Source organism: Jaculus jaculus, chromosome 3, assembly GCF_020740685.1.
Source record: "Jaculus jaculus isolate mJacJac1 chromosome 3, mJacJac1.mat.Y.cur, whole genome shotgun sequence".
In the NCBI taxonomy this organism is placed as follows: domain Eukaryota; kingdom Metazoa; phylum Chordata; class Mammalia; order Rodentia; family Dipodidae; genus Jaculus; species Jaculus jaculus.
Window position 1 is genome coordinate 166597119 of NC_059104.1, and position 22268 is coordinate 166619386.

The window sequence follows — 22268 nt, forward strand, 5'->3', positions numbered from 1 at the left end:
CGGAGAGGTGGGCTCCGCGGAGGGGCGGGGTAGGAAGGCTGAGAGAAGAAGAGAGGGCACCCTCGGGCGCCCGAGTGCATTGTGGGAAGGAGGCGGCAGCGTCCCGGGCGGGCGGGGGGGAAGGTACACCAGTGGCGGCGGCGGCGGCGGCGGTAAATCCTCCCGGCCGCTCACAGCACTGTGGAGCCGCGTCCCCAGGCCGGCCTCGGACCGCGCGCCCCTCCTTGCCCCTCGCGGCTTCCCGTGCGCCCGCCCCTCCTTTCCCCCCCCACCCCACCCCCCGACACACACACCCCGGGCGCGCGCGCGCGCGCGCCGGCCTGGCCGAGCCGGGCCGAGCCGAGCCGAGCCGAGCCGAGCCGGGCCGGGCCGGGCCGAGCCGAGCTGACTCCCCTCCCCGGGGGACCCGACGGGCGGGTGGGCTGCCCTGAGGAGGCGGGGAGGGGAGGGAGGGCTCGGCTCGGCTCGGCTAGGCCACGATGCCGAACTTCTGCGCGGCCCCCAACTGCACGCGCAAGAGCACCCAGTCGGACTTGGCCTTCTTCAGGTTCCCGCGGGACCCGGCCAGGTAAGCGGCGGCGCCCGCAGCAGCCCACGGCGCGGGGCGGGCGGCGGGTCTCGGAGCACGTGCGCGCGCCGGGCTGCGGGGAACTACCCCCCGGAGGTGGGCTTCCCAGCCGCCGCGCTCTCTGCACTCGACTCACGTCCTTAAGCTGTCAAAACGGGGACTTTGGGGACTCGGTCTGGGATGGTTCGTTTTTCCCCCTCCCCTCCCCGGAGAGCGGGGGCAACCCTTGGACACCCCGCTCCTGGAGCAGGAGCGCGGAGTGCATTCTCTGTGCTGGACTTGGCCTGCTGTCTTTGATATTAAGTTAAATCAGGTCACACAGGCTGCCGCCTTCGGACCTGTCATTCATTGCACAATGTTCGAGTGTCCAGGCTTGACCGTTGCTCATCTCCCTTGGATGTTGTTGGGGGGGGGGATGAAAAGGGGTACACGTGAGGGCGTGGGTATTTGTGTTGAAATCTCTTACTTTGGAAGCAGGAGGACTTCGTGTGAAAGGCTGTAGATGTTTCGTAGGCCTTCATTCATTTAAAAATATACGCTTACTATGTTGGGAGTACTAATGTCAGGTGCTGGGGACTCAAAAAGAAAAAGAATGTGACTGTCATTGGCTGCAGAGAGCTCCTAACATGGAAGGGGCAGATACCTCAACAAGCAATTATAATATAACAAACTGTTTATTAGTTCAGTAAATATTTACTGAAGGCCTGCAGTATGCTAAACATTGGTCTGAGCATTGCAGGAGAGTAACAGATGAATCAACGAAAAGTCGGAGGTTACATTCTGGTGGAGGAAAATAGACAAGTGAAATGTATATAGCAGTGTGTCCAATAGTGATAAATACTGTGGAGAAAAAATTCAAGTTGGAGACCCGGCTATGGTGGCACCATCTGCAATCCTAGCACTTGGGAGGCCAAAGTAGAGAGGATTACCTTGAGTTTGAGGCCAGCCTGGGCTACATAGTGAATTTCAGGCCAGCATGGGCTACAATGAGACTGTCTAAAACAAAATAGCAGGGGAGGTACAATTATGAGGGAACAGAAAAAGCCTCACCACAATGAATGTGAACAGTTGAAGTTTGACAGGATACCGTGAAGCTATCTTGGGGAAGAGCATTATGGACTGGAAACAGTAAATGCAAAGGGAGGACATGCTTGATGATGAATGGCTCTAGAAAGGATGTGTGTGAGAGAGACAAGTTTCATAGGAAATTGTAGTCCATAGAAAACACCAGCACTTATTCTGTGATAGGAAGTGCTCAGAGCAGGGAGACCTCCTCCCCTCCCTCCTTCTCTCTCCCTCTCTTAAAATATAGTTTTAAAATTCATTGGTGTGGGTGGATGGATGGGTATAGGTGTGCCATGGTCTCTTGCCACTGTAAATGAATGCCAGACCATGAGGCACTTCACTTTTTGCATCTTGCTGTATGTGGGTGCTGGGCTGGCAGGCTTTGAAAGCAGGTGCTTTTAACTGCTGAGCCATCTCCTCATCCCCCAGACTTCTTTCTTTAACAGGCTCACTGGCTGCTTGTTAAATTGTAGGGAAACAAAGGTGAAAGCAAAAGGATCAATGAGAGGCTACTGCAGTAACCCAGATCAGTACAGGAGGAGGTAAATTGTTGCATTTGAGATGCTTTGAAGATGAAGCCAACAAAATTTGCTAATGGTTTCTCTGTGGGTTATTAGAGAAAAAAGAGGAGACAAGGGTGAATCCTCTGATTTAAAAAAAAAAAAAAACAAACTTTTTTTCCCCATAGTTCTTCAAATGCTTTTATTTGCAAGCAGAGAGAGAGAGAGAGAGACAGACTGGGCACACCAGGGCCTCCAGCCACTGCAAACAAATTCCAGACATATGCACCTTTTTCTGCATCTGGCTGGATGTGGGTACTAGGGAATCAAACCCTGGTCCTTTGGCTTTGCAGGCAGACGTCCTAACGACTGAGCAACCCTCCACCCTCTCCGCATTTTTAATTTTTATTTTTGGTTCTTTTAAGGTAGAGTCTCACACTAGCTCAGACTGACCTGGATTTCACTATGTAGTCTTAGGGTGGCCTTGAACTCACAGTGATCCTCCTAGCTCTGCCTCCCGAGTGCTGGGATTAAAAGCCTGCACCACCACACCTGGCTCCTCTCAGATTATTTTTAAGCTTATTTATTTATTTATTTATTTGAGAAAGAGAAAAAGGGAGAGAGAGTGAATGGGTGTGCCAGGGCTTCCAGCCACTGTAAACGAACTTCAGACACATTTGCCCCTTGTGCATCTGACTTACATGGGTCCTGAGGAATCGAACTGAGGTCCTTTGCCTTTGCAGGCAAATACCTTAACCACTAAACTATCTCTCCAGCTCACTTCTCAGATTTTTTAACCTCAACATTTACTGAGATATGAGACCAGAAAGGGCAGGTTTGGAGAAGGGATACTAAAAGTTTGATTTGGAATACGTGATGTATGAGAGGCTTGACAGACATCCAAGAATAGATATCTTTCTTCATGCCACATACAGAAATAGGCTCAAGTGGCCTATTTAGGAAAGACCAAAAGCTATTAAACTCTTAGAAGAAAGCACAGGAGTAAATCATCGTGGGATTTGGCAGCAGATTCTTGGATAAACCAACACCACATACAATGAAAAGTGAATGAATATCAAAATTAAACTTGTTTGTATCAAAAATCATTGCCGATAAAGTGGTAAGAATGAAAGAAGATGTTGGTGAGAGTTTAGAACCCAAAATATATAAAGAACAATTCAGAGTGCACATATTCCTCCCTCTCTGCCTCCTCACAGAATATGAGAAGCTCCTCTAAACTCCCGCAGCCAGGCCTTCCCCGCCATGAAGGACTGAAATCTCTCTGGAACTGTGAGGAAAGCTAGGAGCGGAGGAGCAGGAACTTCTTGAACTCCATACAGAGGTAGATACAGCAGCTGGACCTGTAACCCTGCACACTGGAATCTAATACTTTTCAGCCACCAGCCTCCTGCCTCCCGCCTGCTCTTTGTAGATAAAGTGTCATTGGAACAGGGAGAAGAAAAAGAATGATTCAACAAGGAGAAGACGGATCACCCAGTTAGAAACTGGACAGAGGACTTGAGTAGATATTTCCGCAAAGATGCATATAACACGGAAGGATGCTCAACATCACTAGCTGTTAGGGAAGTTCAAATAAAAACCACAGTGAATGACAAACAGAAGTATCTTGCCCAATTCCATTCCCAGGTTTATATCCAAAAGAATTGCAAACTGGATGTGAAAAGAAAAACTCAAATGCACAAATTCATAGCAGACCTACCAGTAGGTAAAAGAAACAACTGAGATATCTATGGGGCATGAATGGATAAACAAAATGTATGCCAATGCAATAAAATATTCTGCCATGAAAAGTGAAGTCCAGTATACCTGATGGCTGTTATGCTAAGTGAAAGAAGCCAAATACAAAAGATCATAACTGATTTCTTTTATATGAACTATTCAGCGTAAGGCAATACAGACAGAAAGCCGATTGGCAGTTACTGGAGCTGCAGGAAAGGGGCAATGAAAAACAACTAAGCGATAGGTACAGGCCATTTCTGAATGTTCTTTTTATTTTGTCTAGAGTTTATTTATAGCAGCAGGAGGCTCTGGCACATCCATTCACTCCTCTCTCAAATAAATAATAAAGGGGAGCTGGAGGATGACTTACCACTGAGGTGCTTGCCTAAGGATCCAGGTTCAAGTCCCCAGAAACTGTAAGCCAGATGCACATGGTGGCACATGTCAAGTTCATTTGCAGTGGCTGGAAGCCCTAGTGTGCCCATTCTCTCTGTTCTCCCCTTTAATAAATAAATTAAAATTAAAATTAAAAATACATATGTACTTACTTTTTGAGAGGGGTCTCATTAAGTTGCCCAGGCAAGCCCTGAACTTTGGGTCCTTCTGCCTCATCCTCTCAAGTAGCTGGAATTGCAGATCTGTGCCACCATTTCCAGTCAGCTCTTTTTAAAGCCTTTGAGGTATAATTCATATAAACCACATCTATGTGCATAGTTCAGTGGTTTTTGGCATATTACATGATATTTAAATTTTGGTAAAATATAACAGAATTGGTCATTTCTTATGTGTGGGGAGGACACACATGTGTGTAGGTGGGTACCTATGCGTGCATGTTCATGTGGAGACTGGAGATTAACATTGAATGTCTTTTTCAACCACTTTCCAACTTTGTTTGTTTGTTTATTTATTTATTTATTGAGACAAGCACTCTTTGAACCAATTCTGCTGGACTAGCTAGGCAGCTTACCTGAAGGATCATCTTGTCTCTCCCTGCACAGTGCTAGAATTGTAAGTGTATGCCATTGTTCCTGGCATCTGCATAGGTTCTGAAGGTCCAAATTCAGATCTTCTCACTTCCATAGCCAGCTCTTTTGCCAGTTGAACCACCTCTTTAGCCTTTACTTCGTTGACACAGGGTCTCACCAAGTTTCCCAGGTGGCCTTGAATGTACTCTGTAGAACAAGAATGCTTTGAACTCGCAAGCTTCCTGCCTTAATCTCCCCAAGTAGCTAGCATTGCAGGCCTTCATTGGGTCTTAGGCCAAAATAACATTTTATTTAAACCAAATCTCATACTACATGCATCTGCTGTTTCTTTAAAGCCCCAAATTGCCAATTTCATTATCATTATTGTTGTCAGTGGGAATGTAAGTTACCACTATTTAGCGAATTAAAATGTAAGTAGTGCAGCTAATAAGAAAACTATACCAATCACTTTGACAATAAATAGACTTACTCATATGTGTGGCAATAGATTTTGTTTCAGTCTGCTCCTGATCCATTCCTCACTCCTAGGAAAATTCTCATTGCATGTCTTTAGTTGTAGATGATGGTCCATCCTGGGATGGAGGGCTTGGTGGCAGGAACTTGAGGTAGTGGCTTACAACTGAGCCCACCATCAGAAAGCAGAGGGATGGATGAGTCAAATTCTGTTGTGTTTTGGTCTCCCCCCCCACACACACTTAATACCTATAGTTATTTATACAAAAGAGGAGATTTTCAAAAGTGTTTATTGAATTTGTCACCGCATTTTTAAGGGTTACAAATTTATACTTTATCATTTTACTCAAAAATGGGTTGTCAACCTCCTGTTGTTCAAAAGTTTACTAACATTGTTAACAACACAGATAAATATATTTAATGCTATTAAATAGTTCATTTCCCCGCTTACTCTATTTATAGGATCAACCACACTAGTAGAAACAGCTATTTAGAAGTGATTAAAAGTTCAAGGTCTGGAGAGATGGCTTAGCTGTTAAGACTCTTGTCTGCGAAGCCTAAGGACCCATGTTCAACTCTCCAGATCCCACATAAGCCAGCATAAGATTACACAGGCATACAGGGTTGCACAAGGTGGCATGGCGCACATGTCTGGAGTTGGATTGCAGTGCTGGAGGCCCTGACATGCCGTTTCTCGCTCTCGCTATCATTAAAAAAAACCCACAAAAAATAAAAATTCAAAAGCAGGGCTGGAGAGATGGCTTAGCGGTTAAGAGCTTGCCTGTGCAGCCTAAGGACCCCAGTTCAAGGCTCGATTCCCTAGTACCCACATTAGCCAGATGCACAAGGGGGCACATGTGTCTGGAGTTCATTTGCAGTTGCTGGAGGCCCTGGCGCGCCCATTCTCTGTCTCTCTCTCTCTATCTGCCTCTTTCTCTCTCTGTTGCTCTCAAATAATTAAAAATAAACAAATAAATTTAGAAAAAATCGTTAAAAAAAAACACTGCCTAAGCTTGATTGCACCAGGGTAGTTTGTTTATTGTAAAGAGTTGGTGGGGGGGTGGAGGCAACTCACTGTGGGGCTCATGCCCAAGTCATATGGAAAGCACAGAGGAGCTGGTAAAGTGCTCCCATCAGTCAGCTGGGCATTTGAAGCACTCTTCCTCCTCCTCCAGCAGTTAGTGCCAATTCGCCCATGGGGGTGAAGGCTTCCAATGTTCTCTTGGCAATTTAGTCAAGGTTAATTGAGAATTACATTTTTTTTATAGATGCCAGAAGTGGGTGGAGAATTGTAGGAGAGCAGACTTAGAAGATAAAACACCTGATCAACTAAATAAGCATTATCGACTGTGTGCCAGACACTTTGAGACCTCCATGATCTGTAGAACTGTAAGTAATAGAAAGACTTGGTGTTGCTCTGGTAGGAAATGTAAATTTTATCTGTTAGTTATTAATATTATCAAAAGTGTACCTTGCCACTATAAGTTGAAGATATTTTGAGTTTAATAGTATCTATTTTTGTTGTTAAAAGTTTGACCTTTTTTTCTTCTATTAACCTCTGGGTTCCTAATGTCCCACACATACTCCCTAAATATAACTTCTAAGCTTCTAGAAAATTCTGAATGATTATAGTCCTGAGAATTTATATTTATATTGGATGGTTTAGAACAATTTCTGGAACTTGTTTTTTTAATGTGATGCTTGGGATGGAATGCCAAGCTTGTGCATGCTAGGAAAGTGCCTCTACCTCTGAGTGTTGTCCCAGCCCCTCTCTAGAGCTTTCTCATGAGTGACAGTTAACCTAGGAATGGTGCTCTTTGTGTGCATGTTTTGAATGTACTCTTGAGAACCAACACATTGGGGGAAAAAACAAAAAAAGGTTTAACTGGGTGTGGTGGCACACATCTTTAATCCCAGCACTCGGGAGGCAGAACTAGGGGGATCACTGTGAGCTCAAGGCCAGCATGAGACTACACAGTGAATTCCAGGTCAGCCTGGGCTAGAGCAACATCCTACCTCAACAACAACACAAGAGCAAAAAGAACCAACACATAATTTTTATGGGATAGGTGTAAGAGGAATAAAGTCATACAAATAATGTGAAAAAAATACCCATCAGTAATTGGCAGTGTCGCCTACAGACCTTCCCCTATCAAGACCCCAGCTTCTAATTGAGTTGATAGACCAGGTGACTTTTTTTATACTCAGATTTAACCTTCTAGGATTCTGTTACTGCTGTGACTCAGAAAAGGTAAAAGTAGGGCAGATTTGATAGGAATGAAGACGATATGAAGTCCTTCAATAACTAGTAGGGAAGAGTTTTGGTAAATACTCCATAAATGTTCTTGTTTAGGTATAACTAAATAACTTATTTCATCTTAAATATTTGGATAGACATAAACTTGAAGGTACGCTATAGTTACACAACGATTTGTTTTGATTTTTAAAAGTTTTATTATTTAAAATATATATTTATTTGAGAACGAGAAAGAGAAAATGAGGCAGAACAAGAGAGAATGGGCGCACCAGGGCCTCTAGCCACTACAAACAAACTGCAGACGATTGCACCATCTTGTGCATCTGGGGACTCGAACCTGGGTCCTTAAGCCTCACAGACAAGTGCCTTAACTGCTAAGACCCTCTCTCCACCCTTATTTTGGTATTTTTTTCAGATATATTTTGCAGAGGCATCAGAAAACTAAAAGACAATTGAGTTACTTTATCTCTAAAAATTAATTGAAGCAGATGCTTGTATAGTCATTGGGAGGTGAGCCAATTTCGGTTCAATGATTTAATCACAAATATTTGAGGGATATTTTTTGCCTTGGTTTAAGAGTATAATATAAGAAATTTCATGTCTAAAAGGCAAACTACTTTTATGTTCTAGACATTAAATAAAAATATCTCAAATAATTTTTAAATACATAAGCCATAGCTGTTAAGGCATTTGCCTGCAAAGCCAAAGGACCCAGATTCGATTCACTAGGACCCACGTTAGCCAGATGCACAAGGGGGTGCATGCATCTGGAGTTCGTCTGCAGTGGCTGGAGGCCCTGTTGTGCCCATTCTCTCTCTCTCCCTCTTTCACTGTCCAATAAATAAAAATAAAAATAAAATATTTAAATACATAGTCCATATACATTTTTCAAATTTTATTTTAGTAGTAAATATGATCTCTCTCTCTCTTTTTTTTTTTTTTTTTTTTTTTGGTTTTTTGAGGTAGAGTCTCACTCTAGTCCAGGCTGATCTGGAATTCACTATGAGGTCTCAGGGTGGCCTTGAACTCATGGCAATTTCCCTACCTCTGCCTCCTGAGTACTGGGATTAAAGGTGTGCACCACCATGCCCAGCTCTTATTTTATTTTTATTTATTTAACAGAGAAAGAGGGAGAGAGAGAAATGGGTACACCAGGCCCTCCAGTCACTGCAAACGAACCCTAGACACATGCGCCCCCTTTGTGCATCTGGCTAACGTGGGTCCTGGGGAATTGAACCAGGGTCCTTTGGCTTTGCAGGCAAACTCCTTAACCGCTAAGCCATCCCTCCAGTCCATAAATATGATGTCTTAATTAGATAATTCTCACCAAATTAATGTGAGAAATTTAAAATATAGTTCACTATCTTTACTCAGAGTCTTGAATTAGAAAGGTTTCTAACTTTGCTTTTTTAATTTCTACATGATTCTTCCATTTTGAATAACCCAAATGTGAGAATTCTACATATGTAAAAGAAGCTGCTATTAAAAGCTGGTTAACGACTGGGGACGTAGCTCAGCAGTTAAGGCACTTGCCTACAAAGCCTGATGACCTGGGTTTGATTCCCCAGTACACATACAAAGCCAAATGCACAAAGTGGTGCATGCACCTGGAGTTTGTTTGCAGTGACTAGAGGCCTTCCCCCCAACCCGTGTTTCTCTGTTTCTGTCTCTCTCTGCTTGAAAATAAATACAGATATAAAAAGAAAAAGATTTCAACTGGGCCTGGTGGTGCAGTTCCAGTATTCAGGAGGCCTAAGTGGGTAGGATCACAAGTTAAGCCACCTGTGGACTATGTGGTGAGACTGGGCTACATAGTGAGATCCTGTCTCAAAACACACAAAATTAAAAAAAAGTTAAGCAAAGTAATACTGAAACCAGATTTCTTTATTTATTTGTTTTGAGGTAGAGGCTCACTTTAGCCCAGACTGACATGGAATGCACAGTTATCCTCCTACCTCAGCCTCTGAAATGCTGGGATTACAGTAGTGAGCCACCATGCCCAGTTTCAGGTTACATTCTTGATTTTCTATAATGCATGATATTGAACTAGAAAATACTGACTGAATAGCAGTTCTTCCTGATTGTATTCAGGAGCTCCTTAGTGTGTTCCACTTAGATATACTTTCCCCTTATAGCTTCTCAACTTTTCTTCCTTTACAAAAAATTTTATAGAGGGTTTTTTTCCTTTTCTATTTTTTTTTTTTTTTTTTTTTTTTTTGAGGTAGGGTCTCACTCTAATCCAGGCTGACCTGGATCTCACTATGGAGTCTCAGGGTGGCCTTGAACTCACAGCAATCCTCCTACCTCTGCCTCCCGAGTGCTGGGATTAAAGGCATGCGCCACCACACCTGACGTACAGAGGTTATTTTTAGCATAATATTTGAATATGCTTTAATAGCTTTGAAAGAATTAATACTCACAAGAAAGCATTTTTTTAAATGAATTGTACTTTGCATTTTTCACTGAAAAACTGAGGGGAGAAATGAAAGTCACTGTTTCTTTGGGCCAGCTTAAAGGAATGGTACTTTCCTTATCTGTTACTCTCCTTAATGTCTTATTCCCTGGGGTTCCTCTGGGCTAGCTATGGAAGACTGTCACCATCTAGATATGGATCCAGCCTTCTAGTGAGGCAGAAAACTATCGTCCTTCATTGATAAGACCATTGGAACAAGAAGGGAATTTAGAAAGACCTAATTCATTGTTGTCAGAAAGATGATTCGTGGCATGGGATACGATTTCGGGTAGCCTATGAATCAATTTCTATCTTGTAAGTTTTCTGATATTTGTTAAAAATATAACTAACCCACCAAAGATTATTCTTATACAGCATTAAGATAATGTTAACTAAGCAAGTGAGTAGATTGTATAAAACATGAGTAGAGGTATAACTAAAATGGCATGTTATGATCATCAGTATGTGAATGATTTCATTTTGGGTAGTGTCTGACTTCTACTCAGAATCGGAAACTGGGGCCTAAAAGGGGAATTAATTTATCTAGGGTCTGTTAGTGCATCACTGGTAGAGTTTGAATTAGTTTGTATGTCTCCTTGGGTTCAGTCCAATGTTATTTTCACTGTACTAGATATTTCCCAGTAATAGCAGCAGTGGAGGGAACAGCAGGTAAGAAATGGAGTATTGTTACAGAGGGTACATTATTTGGGAGACTTGTGAATTCTGTAAATATGGTGGGCTCAGGGAAGGGTAACAGATTAGGAGTGCCAGGAAGGCAAGTGTAAACACAAGAATAGCAGACTGACCTAAATTGGCATCAAATTTTGCAGATCTATATATATCATTAATGTAGAATTTTAATTTTCCTGAAGGATCATCTCTGAATGGGCATATTTTTCTTTTTCAGAGTCCTTATAGGACAGTTCTTCGAGATAATGCAATACCAACAATATTTGATCTTACCAGTCATTTGAACAACCCACACAGTAGACACAGAAAACGAATAAAAGAATTGGTATGTCTTTGGAAATTGAGCATTCCCACCTTCCCATAAAATTATGAAATGAAATATGAAAGCATGCATATTAAAACTGATGTGAGTTACTCTATTTCAAATGCAGCATACTGGGAAGTGCATGCTGTGATTACTAAGTAAGATGGTTAGTCTTTCAGCACTATTTAAATTGGAAGAGTGTCCTTAAATCCAGCCTGTGGATAGTTGTTGAACTTGTGCCAAGATGAGCTGTTGATTACAGGCTCATTGCTTTCCTGTGATTGGGGCAAGAACCTTTTCTTTGTTACTAAGGAAAAATGGAACTGAGGTATGTTTCCAATATTCAGCACAAAGGAATAAAGAAAAGCATAAAACCTGAGACCTGGATAGCTCTGAAAATACGGATTAAATATTGTTACTATTAAATATTGATAAGATTTAGAAAAGGATTTAGAGGGCTGGAGAGATGGCTTAGTGGTTAAGGTGATTGCCTGTGAAGTCTAAGGACCTAGATTTGACTCCCTAGAACCCATATAAGCCAGATGCACAAGGTGGCATATGTTAAAGGCCTTGTAACACCCATTCCCCTCCCCCCATAAATAAATAAAAAGAAAAAAGTTAGAATTTAAATATATATATCTTTGGGAGATAGAAGAGAAAGAGAAAAAATGGGCAAGCCAGGTCCTCCTGCCACTGTAAATAAACTCCAGATGAATCATCTGGCTTTACATGGGTAGTGGGGAATTGAACCAGGGCAGCCAAGCTTTGCAAACAAGTGCCTTCAACCACGGAGCCATCTCACCAGCCCTAGAATCTTTGAATATATCATAATTTATGTGTTTTTATATTCTTTCGATACCTTTCAGATCTGATGACTGAAACCTATCTATCTTCTGTTGGTCTTATCTGAACAAAATGACGCAGACACCTCAGTTCATAGCTTTCTGTCCCTAATGTCACGAGTAAGGCCCGTTGTGTTTGGTCTGCATTTTTGTTGTTTATTTGTTCTTCTGTTCTTATTGAACTTGGAATTGTGTAGGGCCTCACACATGCTAGGCAAGCAGTCTACCACTAAGCTCCATGCCCAGTCTCAAACCTATATTGTATTTTCCTCTTTCCACTGTTGTCATTCCTGCTTTTCCCCTATTTGTTGGTATCCAGGACAATATATTTAACATATATCAGTCTGCCTACATTAAAAGAGGACATCTAGTATTTCTCATTTTCTTCTGTTTACTATTAATATTTGATACACTAGGACTTTGTATGTATGGTGTCCCAATAGGGATCTAACTTTTTTTCTCCTTATAGAAAACTAGTTTTCCCTTCATGGCTGGTTAATAAAATCTCCCCTCTGGGTTCATGGGGTCACAGTACTTGCTACACAAGCATGGTGACCTGAGTTTGATCCCCAGCACCTGTGTAAAACTCAAGTAACCCCAATTCTTTTGTGAGAGGTGTGGGGGACAGACTTGCCAAGGCTTGCAGGTTAGCCAGACTGACCAAAACCAGCAGCTTCAGGTTCAGTGTGAGACTTGTGCTCAAGGAAAGATGCAGAAGAGAACACGTGATGTGCTGCTTTGGTGTGCACTCAGGGTGCGTGCAACTGCACACACATGTGCTACACATAGGCACACACCACACAAATTTAAAAGAAAAAGAGAGAGAGCCTATCTCAAAACAAGGTGGAAAGTGAGGATTAACCCCGAAGTTGTCCTCGTGCCTCCATATATGTGCAGGAGCACACCCACATGAACACACAGAGTTTTGTTGTTTTTTTTAAAAATTTTTTATTTATTTATTTATTTGAGAGCGACAGACATAGAGAGAAAGACAGATAGAGGAAGAGAGAGAATGGGCGCGCCAGGGCTTCCAGCCTCTGCAAACGAACTCCAGACGCGTGCGCCCCCTTGTGCATCTGGCTAACGTGGGACCTGGGGAACCGAGCCTCGAACCGGGGTCCTTAGGCTTCACAGGCAAGCGCTTAACCGCTAAGCCATCTCTCCAGCCCGAGTTTTGTTTTTTAACCACCTCTGTCACACACTTGCAAGGCTCTTTCAAGGTTCTGTTCCACTGGATCATTCATTTACATCTGCACCACACTTTTGACCACTGTTAATATGTCATCTGTCTTTCAAACAGTAGTTATTTAATTTTAAAAACTATAAACCCAACATATAAGTTTGAAAATTCTGCCAAATTCTCCTCCAAGTCCTATTAGAAGTTTTATTATAATTGCTTTGAATTGATATCTTTATAATATTAATCTCACATATGAATAGAAAAAACCCATCAAGTAGCAGCAGTCATTTATAAAACTAGGTAATTGTTCTTTAAAACACTGTAGAAACACAACGTCAAACTTTGGAGACTTGGACGTACTTTTAGATAGGCTTTGGTGATGCTAGGGAGTGAACTCAGGCCTTGTGCGTGCTAAGCAGGTAGGTAGTCCACCACTGAGCTGCAGCCCTTCTCAATTTCAGGAGTTTTTGTTGTAATCCTTAGAGAAGAATCTGTAATTTCTCCCTTAGGTTTCTTTCTAAATACATTCTAGTTCTTGATGATAGAATATAACTTCTGGCTGAGATTGTTTCTAGCAATTTTGAAGCTCATTTTAAAAAATTAATCCTAGTAATTTATTGACTTTGTGACATAACTGATTGTGTTACCTACAAATAAGGAGGAAATGATTTCCCACTCTGTATCCCAGGATGGCTTTGAACTTGCAGCAGTCCTCCTTACCCCAGCTTCCCAAATGCTAGGATTATAGACACGTGCCACCACACCTAGCTCTCCTGGGTTTTTTGTTTGTTTGTTTGTTTTTTTTTTTTTTTTTTTTTTTTTTTTTTTGAGGTAGGGTCTCACTCTGTAGTCCCAGACCGGCCTTGAACTCACAGCGATCCTCCTCAAGTGCTAGGACTAAAGGCATGTGCCACCATGCCTAGCTTCCTGAATATTAAAAAAACAGTGGCAATTTCTGACAGTTTCGTACATATATATGTAATACATTTTGATCATATTTATCCTTCCTCCCATTACACTCTCTTATCCCCTTCCGACTCTTTCCAAAGCCCCCCTTCCCAACTAGCTTAATCCTCTTTTCAGGTCTTTTTGCTGATGTTTTGGGTGATCCGCCAAGTTTAGTGTTGCTTGTGTGAGTGTGGGGAGTTACTTGCCAGAGCCTGGGCAGCTTACCAGTGGCTATACCACTAAACACAGCGATCTTCTTTCCCTAGTCACCGTTAATTGCCATGAGTTCCTCAGGGAGGGATGAGGCTTCATGAGCCCTCCCCCATCCATGATGGGCTGTTGACAGCCCAGGCTCGTGCACGTCTTGTGCAGGTAACCACAGCTCTGTGAGTTCATGAGTGCGGTGACTGACAGTGTTTCACAGCACTCCTCACCACCCTCCAGCTCGTGCTGCCCTGCTGTCCCTCCCCCTCCCTCTTCTGAGATGGTTTCTGCACCTTGGGAAAGATGCTATTTAGGGCTGAGCATTCGAGTCCTAAACTGAGATCTGTACTAACCTGCAAAAAAAAGATTTCCTGACCAAGACTGAGCAGTATTAATCTGTGGTCATAAACATAAATAGAAGGCAGTTTGGCATTTTTGTTTGTTTTGGGGACAGAGTCTCCATGATCTCAAGTAACCATGATCAAGTAACCATGATCTCAAGCTTACTCTGAAATGGGAGGCTGGCCTTGAACTTCCTGATCCTCCTGCCTTTATTTCCTAAGAGCTGAAATAACATGTGTGCCCCACAACACCTGGCTCTAATTTTTTGTTATTTTTTTCTGTTGCCTATCTTGTTTAGGCAGGTGTTCTAATACTGTGTTAAATAGTTGCAGTAATGTCACATTGTTTGATTTTATTTCATATGTTGGCTATTTATCAAGTTAAAGAAATTCCCTTCTAGTCTTAAATTCAGAGGTTTTTATCATTACCTATTAGCCTTACCCAATGCTTTCATTGAGTTTATCAAGTAGGAATGTTCACAATTTTTTGTTCTTATTTTTTCTTCATGAATTCATACAGAATATTCCAGTCAATGTTTTTGTTTTGTGGGGTTTTTTTTGTTGTTTTGTTTTGTTTTGTTTTGTTTTGTTTTGTTTTGTTTTGTTTTGTTTTTGAGGCAGAGCCTCAGTCTAGTCCAGGCTGACCTGGAATTCATTATGTAGTCTCAGGCTGGCCTTGAACTCATGACACTGTGCTCACCTCTGCCTCCCAAGTGCTGGGATTAAAGGCGTGCACCACCACACCTGGCTCCAGTCAATATTTGAATCTCATCTTCCTCCTCTTAATCCTGGTTGGTTAATCTAGAGCTAATGTAATTTGTAACTCTGTTTTTAGCAGCTATGCATAATCAGTCACATAAATTCTGCAAAAATTGGCTGGTTACATATTTCAAATCCCTTTGGGAAAGGACCCTAGGAAGTGACAGTGGTGTTGGCTCTTGCTCCTCTCAGTGACCACAACCCTTCCCCCAACGTTTCCAGACTTTCTGTTGACTTTAACTCAATTTTGGAGGAGTTCCTCAAAATCACCCATGGTCCACTTTCTACAGGGTGGACTTCATCTCCCCCTCTTCCATGGTGGCAGCAGAAACAGAAAAGGACTCTAACATGGCTTAAAGAAGAAAAAAATGATGTCAAACTGTCTGTATTGAACTTGACTATAAAATGCTTATTTTTCTATACTGTTGTCTTTAGTTGTCCAATATTGTGTAAGTTTTCTTTGTATTTACATTGAACAGTACTTAGAAATGTGAGCATTTACAAGACACTGTTCTAACTCCAATACCACCAAAAGCAGTTTTTTTTTTCATCAAATCCATAGTATATTTTCTTTCTTTTTATTACATAACTTGATCATTTTATGTATTGGCACTTAAATCTTTCACATTCTGAGAACGCTTCAGGTTTAATTTCTTTGTACCTTGCCCCCTCGTGTGTCTGTGGGACCTGTCACCGATGGGTGCTGGTGTGTGCACATGGCAGTCCTTCATTCTTGCTTCCTTTGTAGTAATGCGTACCTGGGGCACAGAGCTCAGCCTCTTCCTGCTTTGTAGCTGTCACTTCCTGTGCCCAGCCCTCAGTGGCAGGTACACTTTCAGCTCTGCAATCCTTATATCTGCAGCCAGTCCATGGCATTAGGAGGGAATGTTCTGTTTAACCAGTCTGCTGACACTTCTTGTTAGCAGCATGTCCAGAGCTACGCAGCAGGTACCCTGCAGTCCAGCTGCTATTGGCACTGTTGATTTCCTGCCACTGAACAGTAATGGGTTGTGCTATAAACACTGTGGGCCATTGAAGGGCGAGGAAAAGACAGGTGGAAAGTTAATGGTCCGTGCAGCCCTGCCCTGTGGGTCATGAGTACATCCACCGCGCGCTCTATCTTTTCTGTGCTGACCAGTGTCGCTTTCTGCTTCCTGGGGACTTAATGTGTTAAATCATGAGATTCAGTGGCTTTGCTCTTCTGCGGCATCTTCAAGGTTGGATTGAAGGGAGTGATTTGTGTCCTCTTGAATTTGACCAAACCCAGAGCCTTGTGTTTGCTAGGTGAGTGTTCTTCCACTAAGCTAAATCCCTAAGCCTTAAGTTTGGCACTAAATGCCATGGTGTCCTTTTGACAATTTTTCAGGTCTTTTTTTTTTCCAGGTCTTCATGTCCACAGTGTATTTTGATGATAGTCCCCTCTTGTCTGATTTCTTTTACTCAATAAACATTTGTAACTCAGAGTTGGGATGATTCAGATTGAAAGCAGGCTTATGACATGTTCTTTCCGTCTAGGTCTTTATTACAAGCAGTCACTAGCAAATTTTCTCTGGCTTTCTACATCTGTTTGAAGAATGTGTCTCACAGAGAGCACCTGTGCTCTTCGGGATGGGGACGTAGCTGAGTTGGTAGAGTGACTACCCAGCACACACGAGATCCTCGGTGTCACCCCTAGCACCACATAACTAAGTGTGTGCGCACCTGTAATCTGAGCATTTGGGAGAGAGAGGTCAGGAAAAGAACACAGCAAGTTTGAAACCAGCCTGGGGTACATGGGACCCTGTCTTAAAAAAGAAAAAATAATTTATGCTCTGAAATAAGTAGAATTTTACTCAAAATTGGCTTTTTAAAATCTAAAATAATTGATGATGTCAGTTTTCTTAAATGCTTTATTTTTTTGTCTTTTAGAGTGAAGATGAAATCAGGACACTGAAACAGAAAAAAAGTAAGTGGTAGCGTTCGTGACTCAGCTCCTAAATGCCTTTTTAAAAAGCCCTGACCTGGTAATGACGAATGAATGTTCTTCATATCCAAAGCCTACCTTGAAAATGGGTGGGAGAGTGCAGTTGGCTTTGTCCTGAGGCCTGAAACTAAATCTTAGGTCATTTTGTCTTTGCTCTATTATGTCACACACACTGCCATGTACAGATGGTGCAGAGGTGATTCTCCTGCTGGGTACTCCCAGTGTGGTAGGAGTGGCAAGGCACACCGTGTGTCCCAGTGTTGTGAAGTCAGAGCAGCAATAAAGGAGGGCACCGCATTACTGTCCACTCAGCTTGTGATGCGTAATGATTTCTTGGCAGATGTTTGGAATAAGTGACATTGAGTGTAGTGGTTACGATTGTCTAAGACTAGTAGATACTGATGTCTGAGCAGTGCCACCAGAGGCTGAGGCTGGACGTGGTTTCTGAGCTTGTCAGTGGCTACTATTTCTCTTTCTGCTCTGCCTTCTCCTGTTTCTAGAAACATCATCTTTGACTGATGCCAAGTCATCCATCCAGTGCTTTCCTTTTCTTAACCCCAGTCAACTTATTCTGAATTACTTTTATATACTTTTGTTTTTGTTTAATTTTGTTTTGTGGGGCAGGGTCTCACTGTAGCCCACGCTAACCTGGAACTCACTCTGTAGCCCAGCTGGCCCTTGAACTCATGGTGATCCTCTTACTTCAGCCTCCTGAGTGCTGGGATTCTAAGATATGAGCTGTCACCACACTTAGCTTAGTATTTTTGTTAGATTTTTTTTTTTTAACATTAATTGTATAATTCTCTTAGTGGCTCCTTGATAAGTAATGTTCTCCTTCTTTATAGATGGGGAGACACAGGTCAGGTAAAGGGAAGAGGAAAGTATTCTGTACAAAAGTAGAATGGCATAGAACAAGGTGCTAGATTTGGGGAGCCATGCTCGTTAGGTATTTTTAAGTATCTCTGCTAACGCACACTGCTTAGAAATGAGCCCTGGGGAGACCACAGAGGCAGAACTTGCTGGGTTGGAACCATGGAGAAATTTGTGAGAGGGAGGGACTGGCTTTTCACTTTATTCTTCTCTGGTCAGTAAGCATCTTTTTGAACAGTGTAATTTTAAGAGGCTAAGATTACTTATGTTCTAATATTAGTTTCCCAATATGCCTATATCAGATTTTATATCTCATCTCGCATATAAAATTATGACTTACCAGTTTGAGAGAAATAACATTACATGGGCCTTGTATTTAAATTTCATTTTTATCATATTTGCACCTGAGACTTTGAGCAAATTATTTACTGCCCACATTTGTCAAGAGGTGTTGATATTGTCTGTCTAAAGAAAGTAATATGATGTATATGAGATGCTTAGTAACTCTTTACCTCTTTCTGATTGTGGTAAAGAATAAGTAAGTGTGACGTAAGCTTAGTAAAAATTGTTCCTTCTATATAACAGCATTTCTGTGTACTAAAATCTGTTGAGTGTTTATTTCTCTCACTGGTGACTGACTTTAACTTCTGTCCTACTCTGTTCCAGTCGATGTCCTGTGAGGGTTGAATGAATCGAGTTTGTAGATTTTAAATATGTAGCCAATCATAAATGTTTTGTTTGTCTTTTTATGGCTCCTTATGAACCTACTTGTAAAATTAACTGTTTGTTCCAGTTGATGACACTTCTGAACAGGAACATGAAACCAACAGCAATGCTCAGAACCCCAGTGCAGAAGGGGGCAGCCAGCAGGATGGAGACATTTTACCTTTGACCCTTGAAGAGAAGGAAAACAAAGAGTACCTAAAGTCTTTATTTGAAATTTTGATTCTCATGGGGAAACAGAACATTCCTCTGGATGGTCACGAAGCAGATGAGATCCCAGAAGGTCTCTTCACTCCAGACAACTTTCAGGCACTGCTGGAATGCCGGATCAATTCTGGTGAAGAGGTTTTGAGAAAGCGCTTCGAGACCACAGCAGTTAACACGTTGTTCTGTTCAAAAACGCAGCAGAAGCAGATGCTAGAGATCTGTGAGAGCTGCATTCGGGAAGAAACGCTCAGGGAGGTGAGGGACTCTCACTTCTTTTCTATTCTCACAGACGATGTAGTAGACATTGCAGGAGAAGAGCATCTGCCTGTGCTGGTGAGGTTTGTCGATGAGTCTCATAACCTGAGAGAGGAATTTGTGGGCTTTCTGCCTTATGAAGCCGATGCAGAGATTTTGGCTGTGAAATTTCACACTACCATAACTGAGAAATGGGGACTCAATATGGAGTACTGCCGTGGCCAGGCCTACATCATATCTAGTGGGTTTTCTTCCAAGATGAAAGTGGTTGCTTCTCGACTTTTGGAGAAATATCCGCAAGCTGTCTCCACACTCTGCTCTTCCTGTGCCTTAAACACTTGGCTGGCAAAGTCCGTTCCTGTGACGGGGGTGTCAGTTGCGTTAGGGACAATTGAGGAAGTTTGCGCTTTTTTCCACCGTTCACCACAGCTGCTTCTAGAACTGGACAACGTAATTTCGGTTCTTTTTCAGAACAGTCAGGAGCGGGGTAACGAGCTGAAGGAGGTTTGCCGTTCTCAGTGGACAGGCAGGCACGATGCCTTCGAAATCTTAGTGGACCTCCTCCAAGCACTTGTTCTGTGCTTAGATGGTATAAACAGTGACACGAATGTTAGGTGGAATAACTGTATAGCTGGCCGAGCATTTGTCCTCTGCAGTGCTGTGACAGATTTTGATTTCATTGTAACCATTGTTGTTCTTAAAAATGTCTTGTCTTTCACAAGGGCCTTTGGGAAGAACCTCCAGGGACAAACTTCCGATGTCTTCTTTGCAGCCAGTAGCCTGACAGCAGTACTGCATTCACTCAATGAGGTGATGGAAAATATTGAAGTTTATCATGAGTTTTGGTTTGAGGAAGCCACAAATTTGGCAACCAAACTTGATATTCAAATGAAACTCCCTGGGAAATTCCGCAGGGCACAGCAAGGTAACCTAGAGTCTCAGCTGACCTCTGAGAGTTACTACAAAGAAACCTTAAGTGTTCCCACAGTAGAGCACATTATTCAGGAACTTAAAGATATATTTTCAGAACAGCACCTCAAAGCTCTTAAGTGCTTATCTCTGGTACCCTCGGTCATGGGGCAGCTTAAATTCAACACATCAGAGGAACACCATGCTGACATGTACAGAAGTGACCTACCCAATCCTGACACACTCTCAGCTGAGCTTCATTGTTGGAGAATCAAGTGGAAACACAGAGGGAAAGATATAGAGCTTCCATCCACCATTTACGAAGCCCTCCATCTGCCTGACATCAAGTTTTTTCCTAATGTGTACGCCCTGCTAAAGGTCCTGTGTATTCTCCCAGTGATGAAGGTTGAGAACGAACGCTGTGAAAATGGACGGAAGCGTCTCAAAGCGTACTTGAGGAACACTTTGACAGACCAGAGGTCAAGTAATTTGGCTTTGCTTAACATAAATTTTGATATAAAACATGACCTGGACTTAATGGTGGACACATATATCAAACTATATACAAATAAATCAGAGCTTCCTACAAATAACTCAGAACCCATTGAAAATACCTAAGAGATTTTTTAAATGGGCTTTGTCTTATATTTGATATTTCAAAGAAAAGCCTGTAAGGTGAATAGTAGGCCACTTAATCACTGAATACTTTGCCTATAGGCCTCCAGTTGAATATATTAGCCATTGGTAATTCACTTATTTAAATGGCCCCTGTTTGAATTCTCATGCTTCGAGCACCTGTCCTTTCAGAAAACAGCGCTGAGAGCTCCACCATCCACGTCCGTGTGTTCTCTGCTAGCGGTGCTCTGGCGTTGTTTTAGTTAAAGTCATTTTAGAGAGAAAATTATTGTGGATCCAGTTTCAGAAATTGAGTTACCGGTTTTTGAAGAGATGAATTTTGAGACCGTATGAGAGAAGAAAATACTTTTTATAAGAAGTTATAATGAAGTACACCATTGACTTGACTAGTAGGAGTTTTAAGTGTTAAAGATCTGTTAATGGCAGCACGCAGGAGGAGGAGGCAGCAGCAGGATCATGAATTTTAGGCCAGCCTGGGCTACATGGTGAAACCCTGTCTAGACTAGGACGTAGCTTAGCCACAGTGGAGCATTTGCCTAGCACGTGTAAGCCCCGGGCTCAGTCGTCAGCACTGACAACAGACCTAAGGACAGGAAGAACCAGTGCAGTAATGGATAGTTACAGAAATTGCTAGAGAGAAGTTTGTGAACTCACCTTTCAACAGACAGTACAGAGATTCTGTCTGGAATGAACTTAAAGGAATGCATTGAGGTCTGAATGAGGAGTCTGGATTGCTGCTCCTTGTCCACTTGTTTACATTCCTTTGCTGAGCCTCCATTTCCATAAGCATTTCAGCAGGTAATCTGCCTCTGCTTTTCTGGTCAAGCAGAATCCAGCTGTCCATCTAGACAGGTGACCTGTCTGTTCTCCTCTTCTGTTTCCATGATTATATCTACTGCCTTGTCTTATAAGCAAAGCCTACAAAAACAAATGTTTGTGGTTTATCTAAAAATAATACAGAAAGTATTACTGTTATTTTTGGTGAAGAAAATCAATTTGTATAGTTTATTTCAATCTAAATAAAATGTGAATTTTGTTTAAAGTTCAGGTACATTGTTCTTAGTGGGGTCAAAACATTCTTATAAATTCTCTTAAAATATATTTGATAATTAACCTCACAATTTTTACAATTCAAGATAGTGTTTTCTGGTGTTCCTTTTTGGTATGTGGTTTACTTACTGCTTGAGGTATAGAAAAATAATTATAAGTAAGAAGTTATTAACTATATCGTTTACCAAACTGATTATTTATATATATATAAATATATATATATATATATATTTATTTATTTATATACACACACACACACACACACACACATACATACATACATACATACACATACATACATACACACACACGCACGCTGTGTGGCACCTGGTATAAATTGTCAGGGCTTGCTATTGCTGTTTAAGC

The 22268-nt window shown here is 42.0% G+C and overlaps 1 protein-coding gene across 3 annotated transcripts; it reads left to right on the plus strand.

The window, feature by feature from the left end:
- Window positions 1–411: 411 nt before the first annotated feature.
- On the plus strand, window positions 412–21894 carry Thap12 (THAP domain containing 12). 3 transcript variants are annotated; one of them, XM_045146014.1, is made up of 6 exons: window positions 454–568; window positions 3351–3475; window positions 6581–6701; window positions 10929–11036; window positions 17198–17234; window positions 18916–21894. In XM_045146014.1, the coding sequence occupies exons 3-6, from the start codon at window positions 6687–6689 to the stop codon at window positions 20832–20834; spliced, it is 2079 nt and encodes a 692-aa protein (XP_045001949.1). In that variant the 5' UTR covers window positions 454–568; window positions 3351–3475; window positions 6581–6686; the 3' UTR covers window positions 20835–21894. The 3 variants fall into 3 exon arrangements, with proteins under 3 accessions (XP_045001947.1, XP_045001948.1, XP_045001949.1); XM_045146012.1 differs by lacking the exon at window positions 3351–3475 and having other exon boundaries at window positions 412–568; XM_045146013.1 differs by lacking the exons at window positions 3351–3475; window positions 10929–11036 and having other exon boundaries at window positions 412–568.
- Window positions 21895–22268: the final 374 nt, after the last annotated feature.